Source organism: Amphibalanus amphitrite, unplaced genomic scaffold (assembly GCF_019059575.1).
Source record: "Amphibalanus amphitrite isolate SeventyFive unplaced genomic scaffold, NRLGWU_Aamphi_draft 000930F_arrow, whole genome shotgun sequence".
NCBI classification, from domain to species: domain Eukaryota; kingdom Metazoa; phylum Arthropoda; class Thecostraca; order Balanomorpha; family Balanidae; genus Amphibalanus; species Amphibalanus amphitrite.
Window position 1 is genome coordinate 165086 of NW_024882424.1, and position 18916 is coordinate 184001.

General features: G+C 49.0%; 2 protein-coding genes across 9 annotated transcripts; one reads left to right on the forward strand and one right to left on the reverse strand.

Annotated features, from left to right (window-relative positions):
* Window positions 1-41: 41 nt before the first annotated feature.
* LOC122368188 (poly [ADP-ribose] polymerase 2-like) lies at window positions 42-15899 on the forward strand. 7 transcript variants are annotated; one of them, XM_043341896.1, is made up of 14 exons: window positions 91-94; window positions 5320-5332; window positions 7890-8008; window positions 8319-8447; window positions 8767-9156; window positions 10099-10408; window positions 11281-11431; window positions 11879-11996; window positions 12268-12406; window positions 12676-12886; window positions 13745-13969; window positions 14281-14394; window positions 14895-15004; window positions 15379-15899. In XM_043341896.1, exons 3-14 carry the CDS (start codon window positions 7921-7923, stop codon window positions 15524-15526), a joined length of 2133 nt encoding a protein of 710 aa, XP_043197831.1. In that variant the 5' UTR covers window positions 91-94; window positions 5320-5332; window positions 7890-7920; the 3' UTR covers window positions 15527-15899. The 7 variants fall into 7 exon arrangements, with proteins under 7 accessions (XP_043197830.1, XP_043197828.1, XP_043197829.1 ...); XM_043341895.1 differs by lacking the exons at window positions 91-94; window positions 5320-5332 and adding an exon at window positions 42-90; XM_043341893.1 differs by lacking the exon at window positions 5320-5332 and having other exon boundaries at window positions 51-97.
* A 161-nt stretch (window positions 15900-16060) lies between these two features.
* On the reverse strand, window positions 16061-18676 carry LOC122368189 (ubiquitin-conjugating enzyme E2 G2). Of its 2 annotated transcripts, XR_006254196.1 has the most exons (6): window positions 18481-18676; window positions 18234-18315; window positions 17886-18004; window positions 17534-17674; window positions 16603-17257; window positions 16061-16205 (listed from the first exon to the last, which is right to left on the reverse strand). XR_006254196.1 is itself a non-coding variant. In XM_043341899.1 (5 exons), exons 1-5 carry the CDS (start codon window positions 18521-18523, stop codon window positions 17136-17138), a joined length of 507 nt encoding a protein of 168 aa, XP_043197834.1. In that variant the 5' UTR covers window positions 18524-18676; the 3' UTR covers window positions 16061-17135. The 2 variants fall into 2 exon arrangements, 1 of the variants encoding a protein (XP_043197834.1); XM_043341899.1 differs by having other exon boundaries at window positions 16061-17257.
* Window positions 18677-18916: the final 240 nt, after the last annotated feature.

The following is an 18916-nucleotide window of genomic DNA, read 5'->3' on the forward strand; positions in this document are numbered from 1 at the left end:
TCATTTTATATTTTGATACTTATTTGATGTGAAAATTTGTAATTGCCGGTGCGGCAAATCCAGTGCGCCGTAAACGTAGTTCGAAAGAAAGCACGTTGTGAGGGTACCATCCTATTTATTCTATATTTTACCGGTTTTAATGCTTAGTAGATAGTCATGTAGAAATATGTTCCCTATGTTACGGTCTTTCAGACCAGTTGCACTTGGTAGCAAGACTGGCAAGTCTGGACAAATTCCAACCCAAGGCAAATTCCTCACCACTACTGTTTCCCATCCTAGCTCAGTCCCCTCAGTCATTTCCTTTCACCTTCAATTTGCTTAGTTCTGTGAGAAGAGCACTAGACTGAAGAGAACTAAGGCCAGACTGGAAAAAATACACCTTATGTTGAATGTGTCGTCGCCGTGCAGCGTGGCGAATGGATCAAGACACGTAGAGTAAAATCAGTTGCTCTTCAACTTGCTGTAAATATTGCTTGATGCATGCTGCATGAAGTGCATGAGTCTGCACGTCACACAAGGTCAAACAAGTGACCCTGCAAAGCTGTCTCTGGGTCTTCATCAGCTTCTGCAAAGCTTCTGTGCCTGTTCAGGGAGTACTTGCTCTGCCGCTGAGCACTGGGTCCTGTCTGTCTCCCTGTTGTGGTCCTGTCTGCACCTTGCATGCCTGCACAGCCTGCATTACTCACAAAATGCCACTAAACAGAACACCACCAAGGTCCCGCCCAAATGGTAAAACTCCAACAAACCAGAATCCGTCCCCGGATCATGTGAGTACGGTGGCTAATACAATTGGCCTCCTACCCCTTGATGTTGGCACCAGTGTTTCTCCTACGGTTGTACGGGCTAACCATGGGGGCAATCTCAACCCCTCCATCTGTCCAGGCGGACCAGGCAACTTGACGTGCCACCTGGAAGTGAAAGACTCCCAGCAAGGGGTCCAATGCGATCTTTGTGGAAACTGGTTTCATGCATTTTGCCAAGATATAGCCAAAGCCGCCTACAATGCACTGAAAAGATATGATGTACTGTCATTTATCTGTGACTCATGCCGAAAACTTCCAAATCTCGGCAAACTTCAGCCCAGGTCTTGCATGAGTGAGTCAGCTATGCAAACAGAGAATTGTCAGGACCAACTCCAGCCAGCAAACAATGACCTTCTAGCTGAACTAATTAAGAAGGTGAACAACCTTGAACTGGCGGTGAAAAATCATTTGACAGCAGGCACTGCTGCAGATCAAGGAAGCCTGCCCCCATCTGAGAAGCAAACACTCTCTGCAAGAGATGGCCCAACATATGCAGAGAAACTAAGGGGGCCCCACTTGCAACCTCACCCCCCACAAACACATAGTAGCTACCCTTCCCAGGGTGCACCTCAGATGATTCAGCAAGCAACAGATAACTACCGTAGAGTCGTTCGTGAAGAGCTTCGAGAACTAGAAGAACGCAAGAAACGTCAAAACTCTCTGGTCATTAGGGGCCTCAGGGCTAAGACTGCAGCTGAGGCAGCCGCCAAGTTTGGCGAAATATCAGAGCTTCTGATAGGTGAGAAAGTTGTGCTTTCTGAGGCATGTCAAATCAAGAATGATACAGATCTATACCGGGGAAACGTCCACAACGTCAGACAAAGAAATCTGTTACTTGAACACGCACGAGAACTCAAGTACACCTCTTACTCACATGTATTCATCCGAAAAGATCTGACCTATACCCAGCGTCAAGAGCTTCAACAAAGGCTGGCAACTCGGCCACGGCAGAGTGAGTGGCACCAGACAGCACCCCGCCAAGCCCAACATCCAACAGTTGATGGTACAACAACAGTGTCAAACATGCCCAACGCTCAACACCAACCAGATACTGAGCCATCAGAGACACCTGGTGAGCATTCAAGTACAGAAGAAACTGTTCCGAAACAGCTCGAAACAGGCCCCCCTCCCCGTCCACCAAGGGACCAAGGGATCACGGCCACTGAAGCTCCAGCCTGTCAAGCGGCTCCCACTCAGCCAGACCCCCCACGAAGTGACAGCCCACCCAGGAACTCGGGAAACTGAGATGGCATGGCCAAACTAGCCACACTCAAGTTTTAAACTTTGCACATTGTAATGTAAATGGCCTGTGCACCAAGTTAAACGTTCTTCAACACATCCTCAATATGCATGACACCACTGACATACTGCTAATATCAGAAACTCACCTAACCCCAGACGTTGGAGATGCTGTTGTAAGAATACCTGGTTATTCACTTCTGCGCAATGATAGTGGGGGCTCAAGTATACATGGTGTTTGCGCATACATCTCTGAAAGACTTCAAGTTGAGGATGTTGATTCATCTTACCCCAATGTCATCATATTTCATCTGTCCGCCCTGGAATTGCATGTGGTTGCAGTATACAGGCCACCCTCGAACTCACCGGAACAGAATGACATGCTAATGGCATTCCTGCGTCAAATATGTACTGGCAAAGAACTCATTCTCATTGGAGATTTGAATCTACCGACCATCACTTGGTCACTTGATTCTATGAAGCCCATCTCTTCATCAGACTCGAAGTTTTTGGACTTGTTTGACACACTTGGACTCACCCAGTGGATCCATGAGGCAACATTTCCACGATCAGGGAACATATTGGACTTGATTTTGACAACAGAATCAGACAGGATAAATGAAGTAGAGGTGAGGCCCCCACCACCTGGCTGTGACCACTGCAGTATCCACTGTCAGTACACATTCGACAAAGAAATTTGCTCATCATCACACGCACCTGGTCACATACTCTGGCACAAAGGACAATACAATAATATCAACAACGTCCTCAGCGAGGTGGATTGGGATGTTGAACTTGCGCACCTGAACGCAGAAGAGGCCTTCAACAGGCTCCTTCAAGTCCTACAGCCACTGATACGCCAATATATCCCCATTTCTAATCGCAACAAACCAAAGAGCAAAGTCCCCTGGAAGACTAATCCTCCGACATCTCTCAAGACGAGACGTACCAGGGCATGGCAACAATACAAGCGTGCTAGATCTCTACATGGTCGTAAATCGCACATCACTCAAGATCTCCTCTCTTCATTTATGCGAATCAATAAGGAGCTTCACCTCTTCACTTTCTACTCGCAAGTGGAATATGAAAAGTCGCTACTTCTGAAGATGAAGGAGAACCCAAAGCTACTACATGCTCACCTCCGCAGCAAGAAGAAGTTCCGCTCCTCAGTAGGACCAATTCGACTTCCTGACAGCACCACAACTGACAGTCCAATTGAGATGGCAGAATGTTTTGCCGAAGCTTTCGCCAGTGTGTATCGACCTGAAGTGCCGTCACACCCAGCACCTCACCAACAGTGTGATGGAGCACTTGAATCCGTCGATTTCGACTCTGCAGAGGTGAAGAAGGTGCTGATGGATCTCGACGTGAATTCTGCTATGGGCCCAGACGGTCTTCATCCCCGTTTTCTGAAAGAGTGTGCAGCTCACCTGGCTCGCCCTCTATCCAGGATATTTCATCTCTCACTGGAAGAAGGATCACTCCCCTCACTCTGGAAGCTATCGATCGTGGTACCAATCTTCAAGAAGGGGTCTCACGTCGATCCTTTGAACTACCGGCCGATCTGTTTGCCATCAGTCCCCGCAAAATGCCTGGAAAGACTGATCTCTAATGGTTTGAACATCTTCCTCAATGAAAACAACATCTTCATCGATCACCAATTTGGTTTTCGACCAGGGATGTCTACGGAGGACCAGCTTCTGTCCACTTACGAGTATATATCAAGTGAGATCGACAAAGGGAAAATAGTTGATCTTATCCTCTTTGACTTTGCAAAAGCATTCGACGTTGTCTGTCACCATATTCTGCTAGACAAGCTTGGGCACATAGGCATCGGGGGAGACCTTCTAAGGTGGCTCAAAGAATTTCTATGTGACAGATCGATGCAAGTGGTCGTCAAAGATGCATACAGCGCACCAAGATACGTCAAAAGTGGTGTACCCCAAGGGTCAGTCCTCGGCCCAGTTCTTTTTCTAATATATATTAACCACATCGCGACAAACCTTAAATGTCACTACAAGATATTCGCAGACGATCTCAAAATATACACATGCATTGATAGTTCGAACATCGGCCGTGACACTGCAAGTCTGCAATCTGATATCAACCTTCTCCACGCAACCGCCAAGTCATGGGGATTACACATGAATTCAAAGAAGTGTGTCACTCTTCGTTTCAAGAGACGCTCACACATCTTGGATAGACCCAGCTATACCCTCGATGGACGTCAACTTCCCGATTCAGTCGCCCAGGTTGATCTTGGAATACTCGTTGACGACCAACTGAAGTTCCATGAACACAGCAGAACAGTGACAATGAAAGCCGGCGGCGTAGCCCACAACCTCCTGAAAGGCACAGTATGTAGAGAACCTGAATTTATGATACACATACTTAAAACGCACATCAGGCCTATTCTGGAATATGCGTCGCCTGTCTGGAACACTGGATATGTCCAGGACAGGAAAAGGCTGGAATCAGTGCAAAGGCTATGGACCCGCCAGATAAAGGGACTTGAAGGCAAAGAGTATGGGGACAGGCTACGAACGCTCGACCTTTACTCCATAAAGGGACGACTACTGAGGGCTGACCTGATCAAATGCTGGAAAATCTTCAACGGAAACTGTCCAATACAACCTGCAGATCTATGGGATATCTCCCGTGACACTCGTACAAGAGGTCATCCGTTCAAAATCCGAGTGAGCCGCAGTCAAGTTGACGCCAGAGCCCGCTTCTTCTCCCAGCGTGTCGTCCAAGACTGGAACTCCCTGCCGACCTGGGTGGTCACATCCAAGACACTGAAGGAGTTCAAGTCTGCCTTGGAAACCTGTCTCGGAAGTCGACTATTTGATTATCTCCAGTAGCTGAAAAAGAAACACACCCAATCAATCCTGCCTGTCCCTGGTAGGCGCCCCCTCTTATCAAGCAAGAGTGGGGTTATACGCGCCAGGGACTCCCATCCCCGCCCTTGTTCCTAATTCCCTCCCCAAATCCTCACTATCTTGTCTATCCATTCTGATTCATCTCATTCTCCATATGTTACTCACTTCATCGCACATCTTAGTCAACACTTCTTTTGTTGTTGCAAATTGCACAAAGACTACCTCCACCAGCAACAACTATACCCAAGCAGACGTACCATTCCAACCCTTAACAATTGCACAGTCCAGTTCTGAATGTCCTGCTTATCTATTGTCCGGGTTGGCACGTCTCTCTTCGACACGGTTTCCTGTCTAATAACCCTACCACCATCTGGGCAATGAGCAAGGAAACCTAACAGGTGAGTTCAACAGGTGAGTGTCCAGCGTAGTGGTGGGATTGGGATTGCGTCAAAAATTTAAGCGTACTCCGGCGTAACTTCACATGCACTGAATTCAGTGCATGGAGGCTGAGGTTTTCGGCGCAGGCCCGGGGCGGCAGCCAATTTTTTTTGGCGAAAGACGGTCTCCAAATTAAGTTGGCACGCTGGTCAATTTAGCAGCAGATTCGCCCTGTGAGCGGCTGTGAAGAGCTTTCGGGGCGAGATGTCCACGCCCTACCCGCGGTCGTCGCGTGCTCGAACTGACAAGTGACAAGCCACCCTGAGTAAACTCAGCGGAGGAGAGGCCGCCCAGGTGAGGCTTCAACCCTCGGCATGGAGATAGGTATGGAAGACCTTGTTGAACATCGCCGAGCGTCGTTAAGTAATACCGCAGTGGGTTCCTGCCCACTGCGGTATCGAGGGGAATGAGAGCGCGGACGACCTGGCGAAACGAGCGGCCGCCCTCAAATGCCCGCTCGCTGACCATGGCGGTTCATTGTGCGGCCTCGCATCAATGGCGCGACAACTGGTCTGAGTCACTATTCAGACCACTCCTCGGGAGCACGCCGCCGCTCCCTATCCCCGGAGAGGACCGAAAGGACGCCGTTTCGGTGCACCAGATGAGGGCGGGCTACTGGGGCCGCTCGCTCCAGTACGTGCACCGAATCGGCTGTCTCCACTCTGCGGCGTGCCAGCAGTGCCCACACAAGCGGTGTCCCGCGTTGCTCTGCGCCGTGTGCCGAGAAGAGGCTGATGTCGTTGCCAGCCTCGAATACTGGGCCGGTTCCGTAGCTCAGTCGGTAGAGCGTTGAGCTCCGCGTGGTGAGAGCACGCGTTCCCGGTTATAACAATCCGGGTTCGAACCGCGACGGGCGCGACTCCTGACAGGTATGGTTGCAGTTGGTGGCAGGCCGTAGCCAGGCGAAGTATCGGTAAAGTAACAGGAAATGTAGGGAGATTTAAAAAAAAAAATCTTGTGATATCAGATCAGACATCAAAATTACGAAGATGTTTTGTCATAACATACCTTCTTCCAAACAGTACACCTTTTTACGTTAGCTTTTGACCATTGGACAAAACATTTGTACACATTCGCCATATAGTTAGGTGCCGCTACAAATGGGCGATTGGTCACAAATAATCACCATTTGGCAAAACTATTCGGCGGTCCTCCTCTACAGCTCGACATTGAGCGAATGGTTCAACATTGTGCAAAGCAAATCGCCAATGGTCAGAACTATTCGTCATATGCCGAGCTGGCTCGCTCAATGCCGAATACTGTCGAACTCGAAGTGTTAAACTGTTTTGCAGATCGCTCATTTCAGTGTTCAATCTGTTTTGCTAAATGGCTGAAATGGAACACACAACGGCGGAATAGTTGGGCTGAATGCCATTGCCAATTGCTGAAATGGCTCCTCAACGAGTTATGGCGAATGGTTGAGTTCAAATGCAAAAAGGTGTAGAAATAGTGAAATGCCTTTTGGGCAAAGAATGAGCGAGCGAGAGAGTGAGTCCTGAAGGCTGTTCACAGGCCCTGTGTGTGGTAGGACCGTACACAGGCTCCAAGCTCCGCGCACTGCGTCCCTACGTCAGCCTTCCGTCACCGCACACAGCCATGTGACGTCATACCGACTACCCCTCCTCTCCTCTGCCCCCACGCCTGCTGCACACACGGCACGCAGCAGTGTGCGGTGCCCGTGAACAGTCCTCGGCACTTGCAGGAGGCCAAGAAATTCCAAATGGCTTTGAGGTGCGATTAGTCCACCCGTTTTCAAGACCTGAAAGTGTCCCTTGTCCGTGTGCATATGCAGTGTCACCCTAATTGTAAAACATAGGAATGCATTGCCTGGTGGATGCCAATCTGCATGCCAAGTTTCATTAAATCGTCATAATAATTGCCGAGCTGTTTTAAGAGAAACAAACTATTTGACACACCTTTTTGCATTTAGCACTGTGCATGTGCAGTGGGGGGTGACACACATGCATCGAAAGCATCTGATGTTTTGTAGAAGGGATGTAGGTAACTGTGAACTGCCTTACAAAAACTACTGCAAGTCAATTGCTCCAGTGGTTGCCAAGATATAAGCTCTCAAAGTCACCACTTAAGCAGAGCAACTTTAACACCCTTCACCCACGGCTTTCAAATGGCACCGGGCACGGGCCACATCGGTCACCTAGATAGATCAAGAGTAGGTAGTCATTTACAGAGGAGAAGGGATGGGGCTACCCAACAAAAAGGGCCGCAGGTCAATTCAATCGGCCCAGCAGTTTCTGAGCCACAAGCTTCTCAAATGCGTCACAGACCGGGCCGGCCGGACCAGGCCGGACCAGGCTGCTCATACGGAGATTTTTCCTTGATCTTGAAAAGACCGCGCTTTGCTCGCTCGTAATTAAAGTGGAAGTCTGAATCCACACGATGAAATGAAGCTTTTGAACTTGGTGAATTCTACTGTATTCATATCTTCTGACTTGTCAATTGTTTTCCATTGATAATAAACCTGCACTTATAACTCGCTGCCTACAAATGACACCTTTTTTTTTACCCGCAGAGCTGGTAAGGTGCCTTCACAGCCGATAGTCATGTCATTTTTGTTTGAAGTTGAGCATGGAAGGCAGTGGTTCCAATACGATGCCACCGTCCAAACGTATCTGCAGGATGGACCGCAAGGTGAGCAAGAGGGGATTTGAATGTCAAACTTTCCGCCATTTCCTTGTATACTGAATGGGATCGTTCAAGGTATTTCTGATCTTACACCTGACTGTGACGAGCCACTAGTGCTGGGGAACTGCTGCTCATCGGTCTCACTGTGTCTGACTTTCTTTCCTTCGACCTCTAGTTTAAAATTTTTCTCACTACCGGAGACTTCGCGATCTGACCATGGACTGCACCAGTAGACTTCTCTTGGATTTGACGCTGCTTGTTGGCAGATATTTGGTATAATGATTGAAATCTGAACTGGCTATGATTCCTGTTTCAGACGGTGGCACTACGGTGGCGCTGAAGTTGAACGATGCGGACGTGACGGTCAACTTTGAGGAAATGACGCAGGCCAGCTCGACGGCCAAAAAGCCCACCAGGATCCGATGCGTGAAAACTGATGGCACAGGTTTGTAACAAAAAAAAAAAAAAAAAATCGTAATGCGTCGTAAAGTGTAGGTACTTGAATTGGACCTGGACGGTGAAGACAAGTGATCGCACTCGCAGATAGCGAGATTTTTGACCAGGGAAATATTGTTTTTGCTTAATTTACCACCTTAGTGTATAGGACTTATAACTAGACGGTAAAGGTAGATATAGCATGGAATATGAACGAAGCATTATAAATAGAATATTTCCTTAGAACCTACAAATCGACTTCCCGCTTAAGTTTGGCGACGGGGGAGCATATTAGGTATTCGCTCATTGATTAAATTTGTTTTTTTCAGGCAGCTTCAGTTGGAGCATCAAAGAGGGCAAGAAGGAGACATATCTGCCCATGTCCATCATTGAGCTGCTGGAGGACGCCCTCGCGAAGAAGAAGGCCAAGTTCGTGCGACAGGGGGTCACCTACGACCTCAAAAACATGGCTCGGAAGAAGAAGGGCGACGTCGACATGGAACTGGTGCGGGTCACCTGCTCTGGCAAGGCGTACGACGCCAAACACAAGCCGGTGGCGGGCCTGAAGCCTGCTGATGCTGCGGGGGACGCCCAGAACGGCGCTGGAAATGCCAAGAACGACGCTGGAAATGCCAAGGATGCCGGCGATACCGCCAAGAAGGACGCACCCACCAAGAAAGGTAGCAAGAGGAAGAACGCCGCCGCGGCAGCCGCCGACGGTAAGTTTTTTTTTTTTACTCATTGCGGTAAAGTTTCAACGAATTCGGATTAGTTCGCAACGTTTCAGGGTTGAGCAAAGGGTCATTTTGCTGGTCTAGCGTATTGGCGCACAATTAGCACATGCAATGTGTGGATATGCTCATATCCTGTCACTATAAGTGCTTTATTTGTAGCGAGTCGTGGTGACGAGTGGGATGACGGAGGTGCTGCAAGCCGGTGCTCTGACGATATCTTAAAGTGACCATACCACCTTAACATTAGTTTTGAGTTGAGATAGCCAAATTGGTGGCCATGGCCTGCAAATACCGGTTTGGGCACTCACAACATCGAAAAATGCTTTAATTCGGAGATATTGAATTTCAAACTTGCAGTTTTCAGCTTCTAAGGGGCTAATGCATTGGAATGCCCCCTTAGAATTTGTGACGTCAGCGGTGATCTAACGATTTTAAAACCTTATACTTACATCTTTGTGAAGCAGTGATGGTATATGCTATTTGTGCGCAACATCTGCCCCAATCGCCGCATTTCCAAAATGAAGTCGCTAGGAACAGCGGAGATCCCAAAAAGTAAACAAAAGTAAAAGTCTAATATCTTGAAAACCGGTGAATATTTTTCGGTGAAATTTGGTAGATATTCGTTTTTGCTTTTTCTGAACCGAGCGACATCACTTTCATGCCAATTCATTCACTTTTTTGAAGGTGGGAGGGTCCCTTTAACGCTGTGGCGCTATGTTCTCCGTGACGATGTAGTTATGGGCGCCAATGATCCCCGCAGTCCGCCGGGCACCCTGAACCCCCAAATCAACACGTCGACGTCTTCTCCACGACGATATTTTTTCCGTTACGATACCTTTCCATGACGATATCTGACGTCTCTGTCTGGTGACGTCTCTGTCTCTGTCTGGTGACTATGTCTGAGACGCTCCGTCGACGTCTCCCCAGCCGACGCCGACGCCGGGCCTCAGATGAAGTCAGTGGTGCTCAAGGGCCGCGCGCCCGTGGACACCGAGTGCCCGGTGGCCGCCGCCAACCACGTCTACTGCGAGGGCGACGACGTCTGGGACTGCATGCTGAACCAAACCAACATCGGCAACAACAACAACAAGTACTACCTGATCCAGCTGCTGGAGAAGGACGGCAGCGGCTCCTACAGCGTCTGGATGCGCTGGGGCCGCGTCGGCTTCAAGGGACAGAACAGCCTGACCACCTACGGAGCCAACCTGGAGGCCGCCAAACGCGCCTTCGCCTCCAAGTGAGTTGATTTTTTTGGATCATTTTATGATATGGGTCAAGCACGTGGTGGTTTAGGGCGCGTTGATTAGCTTTTATCGTCTTTGCCGTCATATCGGCGCTATCACAGTTGATTGATGCATTGCAAATTGCCGAGAGCGTAGTCAAAGCCTTTGCGATGATTATTTGCGGTAAACATGATGCAATAGGCTGTTGTTGCCCGGTTTCTTAGCGTGGTCCTCCGTCTTTGAGTGGTGTCGATTTTTCTACCATCGAGGCGGCTTTTGGGAACACTGGACGGGGCATGGGGTCACAGAGACTGATCGGCTGTATGACGACAAATTATTGCGCTCTTAGTTCTTCACTAAAGTTAATCTGGCCATAGATTGGTCTGTAGGAATTGGATCTAATAATCATATAGCGGCAGTGTTTCATTTTTCAGCCTTTTTGGTGGCAAATCACACCTAATGGGGAAAATATTTTCATCCCTAAAATATGAATGACCGACTTTACTTCATCTCTGAAAAGAGTTTCATGTATTCCCAACAGCCAGTTCACTTGTCACTTGACAGTTGATGCACCCACATCCTTTTGTTCCACACCCTGTCAAGATCCTGACATGAAATCCTGGTTTATCAGTTAGCATAAAAAATTGGCATTACACCATTTTGCAAAAATACTGCAGTTATTTACTTTTCTTTCTCATCCTAGGATTTTTTTTCTTCATCGGCACACCCAACCAATATCCAATTTTAGAACACTGTATAGCGGTGGGTTTACGCTAGCACGCGCTAGGTTAAGGTCTGGTTAACCCATAGGTTTACCCTGTTAGGTTGGGAACTCGCTGTTTCTCCACAGGCTGCTATTAAATCTGACAGTACCGTTTGTTTCCAGGTTCCAAGACAAGACTAAAAATGCGTGGCGGAACAGGGCCGACTTTGTAAAGGTTCCGGGGAAGTACGATCTGCTCAAAATGGACTATGCTGAGGATGAACCCGACGCCAAGAAACTCAAAACCGAGGCCGAAAAGAAGAAAAAGAAGGAAGTAAGTGGCCTCTTTTTACTTTGTATAGCTCTGTGTAAAAAAAAAGAATTTCTTTAAATAAGAATTACTTAGTTGACAAGCTTAAAACTTGACCAGCTGTCGAATGAGTCACAATTAAGGAATTAACAATGAACTAGTCGAAAAAATAAAACATATAACCTCGTGTGACGCCAGCCCACCGTGCATCCCCTCATCAGTAAATAATACTGTGGCGGCATATGGCGGTGACTTCAGTGGCAGAGACGTCTGACAAATTTATAGCTTCGAAAAGTCTGCGAGTGTTCCGGTTCATTCAATTGTATCGCGTTGCTTGGCGTTACTTATGCATCTTTGTGATTTGTCTGCACTTCAATTTGCTTATAATCCCGATTACAGATTATGATTCTTGCCTTTAAATTAGCTCTATTTCTGGTATTAACCTGAAGTGTAATGTTTTTTTTTTTTTAGATCGCTCCGTGTTCACTGGAGAAGAAGGTGCAGGACCTGATCGAGCTGATCTGCAACGTCAAGGCCATGGAGGAGGCCGTGATGGAGATGCAGTACGACGCCAAGAAGGCGCCGCTGGGTGAGAAGTCGTGCGCCGCAGAACTCTTCGACTCCAGTGTATGATGAGGTCGTGTGTTCGCAGTTGGTGTAGGAGTTGGCTTGGACATCAGATTTTTATGAAAAGGTTCAGTGGCAGGCTAGCAGGCATAAGCGTACAGTCAGTTTGTCGAATCAGACCTTTCACCAACTGAAGGAATCCTACCAGTGAATTTTCGAATGAGACCGCTGGTTGTGACGCGTCCTTTCCGTGTTTTCTCCCGCCGCTGTCTTACTATCCCTATCCACCACAGGGAAGCTGACTGAGGATCAGATCAAGGCTGGGTACGAGGCCCTCAAAGAGATCGACGAGCTCATTAAGGCCAACAAGACGGGCAGGGAGCTGGTGGACGCCTGCAGCGCCTTCTACACGCGCATCCCACACTGCTTCGGGTGAGCAGTCGGCACAGGATGTCTCAGAGGAGGGATGCATAGGCACCCGTTGCTCAAAATCTTCAGTTTCCGACCGTGATACGCACGGCATGGTCCCTCACGTACTCTGTCGACATGCACTCCTCGATACCACCCAGGGCCGCGTTGTTTTACTCTCGATCTTCATAACCATAGACTCTACAATATGTCTATGTGTGGTCTATGTGTTCTCTGTCTGTGTCCTCACTAAAACTCCGTCTGATGCCTCGCCGCCGTGTCCCGTCGACCAGGATGCGTCCTCCGACCATCATCCGCACTGCGCACGAGGTGAAGCTGAAGCTGGAGCTGCTGGAGGCGCTGGGAGACATCCAGACGGCGCTGAAGCTGATCGGGGAGGAGGAGGAGTCGGGTGACGGCAAGGCGCGCCACCCGGCTGACTCCCAGTACCACGCACTCAATGTGGATATCAAACACCTGTCGCCCAGTGATCAGGTGTACAAGGTGTGTAACAGGTGGGGTACAAGGTGTACAAGGTGCGTACTGGGTGGGGTACATGGTGTACAAGGTGCGTACCGGGTGGGGTATAAGGTTTACAAGGTGCGTACCGGGTGGGGTACAAGGTGTACAAGGTGCGTACCGGGTGGGGTACATGGTGTACAAGGTGCGTACCGGGTGGGGTACAAGGTGCGTACCACGTTGGGGTACAAGGTGTACAAGATGCGTACTGGGTGGGGTACAAGGTGTACAAGGTGCGTACCGGGTGGGGTACAAGGTGCGTACCGGGTGGGGTACAAGGTGCGTACCGGGTGGGGTACAAGGTGCGTACCGGGTGGGGTACAAGGTGCGTACCGGGTGGGGTACAAGGTGCGTACAAAGTGCGTACCGGGTGGGGTACAAGGTGTACAAGGTGCGTACCGGGTGGGGTACAAGGTGCGTACAAGGTGCGTACCGGGTGGGGTACAAGGTGTACAAGGTGCGTACCGGGTGGGGTTTAAGGTGCGTACAAGGTGCGTGTCGGGTGGGATACATGGTGCGTACTAGTGTTGATGGGAATTAGTATTAAGACAATTTTAGTGTCTTAAATTATAATGCGCTATGACTCCAGCTGTAACTACGGTCATGACGCACTGGCTGATGACTGTGCGTTGCGTGTGGAGGAGCTCGATAGGTCAACCTCCTCCCCTCCCCTTCCACCACCAGAAAGGTTATGTCAAAGTGCAGTGACGTGGTTTTGAGACATCTTCACAATTTCCTGTCAAATGAGGCATTGTCCTACCTCGCAAACAAGGTTTGCATCGACTCCTGTGCCATTTCCATCGGCTATTGCTGATTAACGAACTCCGATTTCTCCCTCGTCAGACGCTGGAGAAGTACCTGGAGACCACCCACGGTCACACGCACATGGGCTACGGCCTGAAGCTGCTGGACGCATTCTCCGTCACCAAACGCTCCGAGGAGGAGCGCTTCGTCGACCACGGCAACCGCATGCTGCTGTGGCACGGCAGCCGGCTCACCAACTGGGCCGGCATCTTCGGCGCCGGACTGAAGATCGCCCCGCCCGAGGCGCCCTGCACCGGATACATGGTAAGGGGGAGGGGGCGGAGGATAGGTGGGGGCGGTGCAGGCATGGCGCTTCGACGAAAAACGCGAATATGGTGGCTCATTTTGTTTCACTCACTCATTGATTTCTAAACAGTTGTATGAAATAATTTGAAATGCGAAGGTTGAATAGAAGTGACTTGACTTCTTTCGGTAATTGCTGTTGGAACCACAATACTATATAAGTTTTGCGTAATTACATACTTTACCGCCCACATTCTGCCCTTTACTCTCTCTTATCTGGGTATTTACATATTCCGCGAGCTGACCGTGGGTATCACATTCCTCGTTTTCAGTTCGGCAAGGGTATCTACTTTGCCGACATGGCCAGCAAGTCTGCCAACTATTGCTGCGCGTCGCGCTCCAAGAACGAGGGCATCCTGCTACTCTGCGAGGTCTCGCTGGGCAAGGTGGGTGTCTCTTCTCTTTCTTTGGGTGAGTGTATCTTCTGTCTTCCATCGTGAGACTTCAATGTGAGACTGTCTCTCACGATGGGTGTTGCTGCTGTGACTGGGTGATGTAGAAGGGCGTGACGGTGTGAAGGTGCTCTGGATCTAAGTTTGCTGTGTTGTTTTTGCTCGATTGGATGAACGGGTAATGCTGCTTTTTCTTCTCTTCTTTTTTTGTATGGAGAGTGAGTCGCAGACGTTAGAAGACTGACCAATGAATCTCACCAGTTTCGGCCTTACATTGGAGGCGTTTCTTTTTTATTTTTAAGTTGCCGTGGTGCACCTAATTTCCAGTTACGAGTAATATTTTATTTCTCAATTGCGCTGCCTTGCCGAAATCATCTATCGCCATCACGTTTCTGCATTGGTGCTTTACAAAAAACAACTCGTTTGTCTCATTTTCTACCTTATGATTCAGCCGCTGCTCATTATCTAAGCTGACGTTTCCTCCCATTCCACAGCCGAACCAGTTGTATAACGCCAACTACAACGCGGACAAGCTGCCCAAGGGGAAACACTGCACCAAGGGCATGGGCACGGTGGCCCCGCCCTCTACTAACTACGTCACACTGTGAGTGGCACGCGATTGGTCGGAGGTCGGGATTGACAGTAGGCCTGACAGCGACAAGTGTCCTGCTTGATCAGAACTGATTCGATTTCCTGTTGCTCTGTCTATTTTGAGTTTTGGTTTTGGGGTTAGGAGTTTATTGTGTCATTGCTATGTAACTGCTGCATTTCATTACGTGAGGGAATATCATAAGGACTGTCCCAGAGCCTTGTAAGCGCGCACCCTTGGTAATTTTCAATGCATATTCAGGCTGGACACTGGACAGTACCTACTCAGTCCTAGACAGCGCGTTATTCCTCAGTCTGAATAGTCACTGTTACCGCGTGTTGAAATTCACTCCAGCTGCATTCACACCCTCTTTTCTTCCGTTTCGACAGTGACGACGGGGTGGTCGTGCCGATGGGGCCGGCGAAGGACACCCCCGACAAGAACAAGGCCTGTCTGATGTACAACGAGTACATCGTTTATGACGTGGCCCAGGTGCGCATGCGCTACGCCCTGCGCGTCAAGTTCGCGTTCAAGTGAGGCGGTCGGGTTGAGCGAGCGGCGGTCGGTTGGTGGGTCGACCGGCGGGTGGAACGGGCCACCTAGTGATCTGTACGTACTGGTACCTGTGCGTGAGTACCCGTGGCCAAAGAGCATTTGGGTAGTGCGGTCACGGGCCGCTCTTAGTAGCCACAGCAACGCCGGGGAGGAAGCGCGGCCGTGCGTCGGCCGAGATAGTCACATTCCCAGGGAGTGCCGAGCTCATTTCATCGCGCGGAGCTGGCGTCGTTTTACCGAGTTTTGTTGGCGCAGCTGTGAGTTGTTTGTGATCGGTGAGCACTGTGCGGTGCCGCCATGCTTAGTTAGTCATGTGCCTAGAACGTGTCATTATATCTGTGATTCACCTGCCTTTGCTCCAGCCTGTTCAGTGCGCGCTGTACTTCGCTACGGGTGTGGCATTGTTTCTGTGTGGTTAGGACAGTATTACCGTTCCTTTCTCCACTCGCCGTTTTGTTTGTGGTTGATAAAGCCGCTTTTCACAGGCTGCTGTGGATCAATCTAAAACGATAGAAGTTCGTTGCCCATACATGTACTCTTATTCACACCTGGTGACCTGAGGCTCTGATTTCAATTACATTTCCAAACCATCGATGTCGTATTAACAAAAAAGTGGAAGTTCGCTCCGGGGCTCTGTTCAAGTGCTCTGCGGCCGCCGCGGCTCCCGCGGCCGGGAGGCGGAGCCTAATTTCGGTTAGGTTGAACACCCTTGCGGCTGCGGCCGCTGCGGCCGGCGACGAGAATGGCACGGTTGTTTTGAAAGGAGATGCTGATCAAAATTTTGTGCGTAATTGCTTTAAAATGGCTTTATTACTTCAATTAGTACCTTTTTGAAGCAATTATACCTTAACAACATAATAAAATCAACCGAAACAAAGAGCGAAATCCGCAATGTTTTGACTCACGCGCGCAGTTTATGTCGAAGTTTCCTTGCGGTCGCTCCCGAGCGACCGCGGGAGCCGCAGGAAGAGCTACGCATTACCCAGAATGCTGCTCTCGCCTGATTGGCCGCCAGCTAAGCTCCGCCTTTTTGGCCGCGGGAGCCGCGGCGGCCGCGGACACTTGAACAGGGCCCGGGCCAACTAACAGTCCTCGCCGTTCACAAATTAACCTGACATGATGAAAAACACGACATCCATACAACTTAGCGATTCTCTGTATACACACACATATATACCATTTTAAATATAACAAGCAGCTCGGACACTTCCGTGGCACGCGCCTCACGTACCACAACGTAATAACTTTATGATGGAAAAGCTGGCGTGGAAAACTTAGGGCCTCGGGCCTGTCATACCTCCGTACTTCATACCAGGTCCCCGCGGTACACACCAACAAAACCATTACCATTTGCGGCGGACGAATTAGGTACCTATATCATCTCATGTTTTGACGTGTCATCATCACACTGGAAGCTCCCTGGACGTATTCAGCGCCACAGAACCATATTCTACCGACTTCCTCACCAGTCGGTATGGCACTGTCGTCCGTGGGTTATCGCCCGTGCCCCTCCTGTGGGTATACCCCTCTCCCCTGACCTGTCCATGACCACTGGGTACAGATCATATCCGCTATATCGTATCTGTCCATCTCAGGGCGGCGGCAGCCCGAGCGACTTACGCACCAGCCGCTGGGCGATCTTCTGAAACTGTTCGCGGTCTTGGCGCCACATTTTGGCGGCGTCCACGTTCGCGCCACTCTCGTCGTTTGGCTCTGTGGGACACAGGGGAGTCGTTACAGTGGAGGTCATGGGCACATCGTGACTGTTGACGTGCCAACGAACAAACAGTAGTTGAAGTCGCAAAGCGACATCAAACAATGGCAGAACGTGAGTTAGAAGCACTTAGCACACACGAATGACGCATTTGCCGGTATCGCCATTTTTACTACAAGCGTGCACGGATGGCTTGATATCAATCTGTTTCGCCGTTTTGCCGCTCCCGCGATGTCTTCTGTCTAATCACCATCCACAGCCCGCTCAGTGCTCACCTGCCAGCATGCTGACCACCGAGAGCAGGATCTTCTCGACGCTCTGCACGGGGCTCCAGCGCTCTGCCGAGGTCTCGTAGCCCATCGGATCGTCGCCGGGCGCGTGCAGGATGGAGATGCACACACGGCCGTCGGCGTAAACTAGCGCGGAGGGAGGGGTGAGTCAGGAAACGGGTGGCGAATGGTTTGATAAATGAGATTGTGGCTTGCTACACCAAATTTGTGCCACATGGCACACTGTATTACTAACACAGCTGACATATGTGCTGGCTTATGTTCGGCAGATGTAATGACATTGTGACCTGAAGATTTAGAACATAATATTCATGAATCAAGGAAGCAAAAGCCTTACTGTTGGGATGAAACATTTCACAGCAGAATTGCATCTTGGGTGGGTTCAGTGGGTAGTCTGGTGGAAAGGTCAGCTTTGCTGTGAACACTCCTCCATCAAAGCATGTCCCCTCAGGTCCTCTGAAACACAGTACACATGAAAAAACATTCAACATAACTAAGGCAAGTGAAAAATATGACCTCTGCCCTGCAGTTCACCTTTGAAATTGGAGATTATTAAACGTAACTAAGCAGCAAGCATGACCACTCAACTACATGACTTGATAAATTACTTTCAAGGAAAAATTGAACACATCTAACAATTGACCATCAGTTGGAGTAAAATGAAATGATCCTGATCATTACTTACGTAATTAGTGCCTCCCACTCAAAAAAGTTTTCTTCATTGATGGGCCCAGCCAATATTCCCTCGGGTGGATTCAGGGTAAGTTCTGCAAAAGAAAGCTCATTCAGTTGCTTGTTTGTTAATTGCCATTGGCGATCATCCTATGGTGACCCACAATATTCATACATATATTTTAACCAGTGTAAAATGTGAAAAATAATCTCATTAAGCCTGTTTGTTTTCCCATTTAACGTGAAAAACAAAAACTTACGTTTGTACTCCGCCATCAGACGTTTGAGTGCATTGCCAGCCATAGCTAATGAATTAAAGCTGCACCCAGAACCATATAACTTTTCCCGAAGTTTTCCGCCCAAGTACAGTTTCAGCCAACAGAAATATTGCGAAAAAATCAAGCACAGTAAGTTCTGTGTGTGTGTGTTGTGTTGTTGTTTTATATTCTGATGTTGCATGTAAGCTCAAAAGGGTAAAACTCACAAAGTTCTGACGTCATAAAAAAACAAATGATTTGTCATATCTCTTGCTACGTTTTGAGAGTTTCTCATCCTGTCACTACCGCAAAACTTCTTCAATAATTATAGAAATAAAACAAGTTTGTAACAAATCATCAAAAGGAAAAGAACAACAATGAAAAGAAGTATTTATATTGGAAAACTCATGACGTAGCAGTTCAATGAGATACCCAGAAA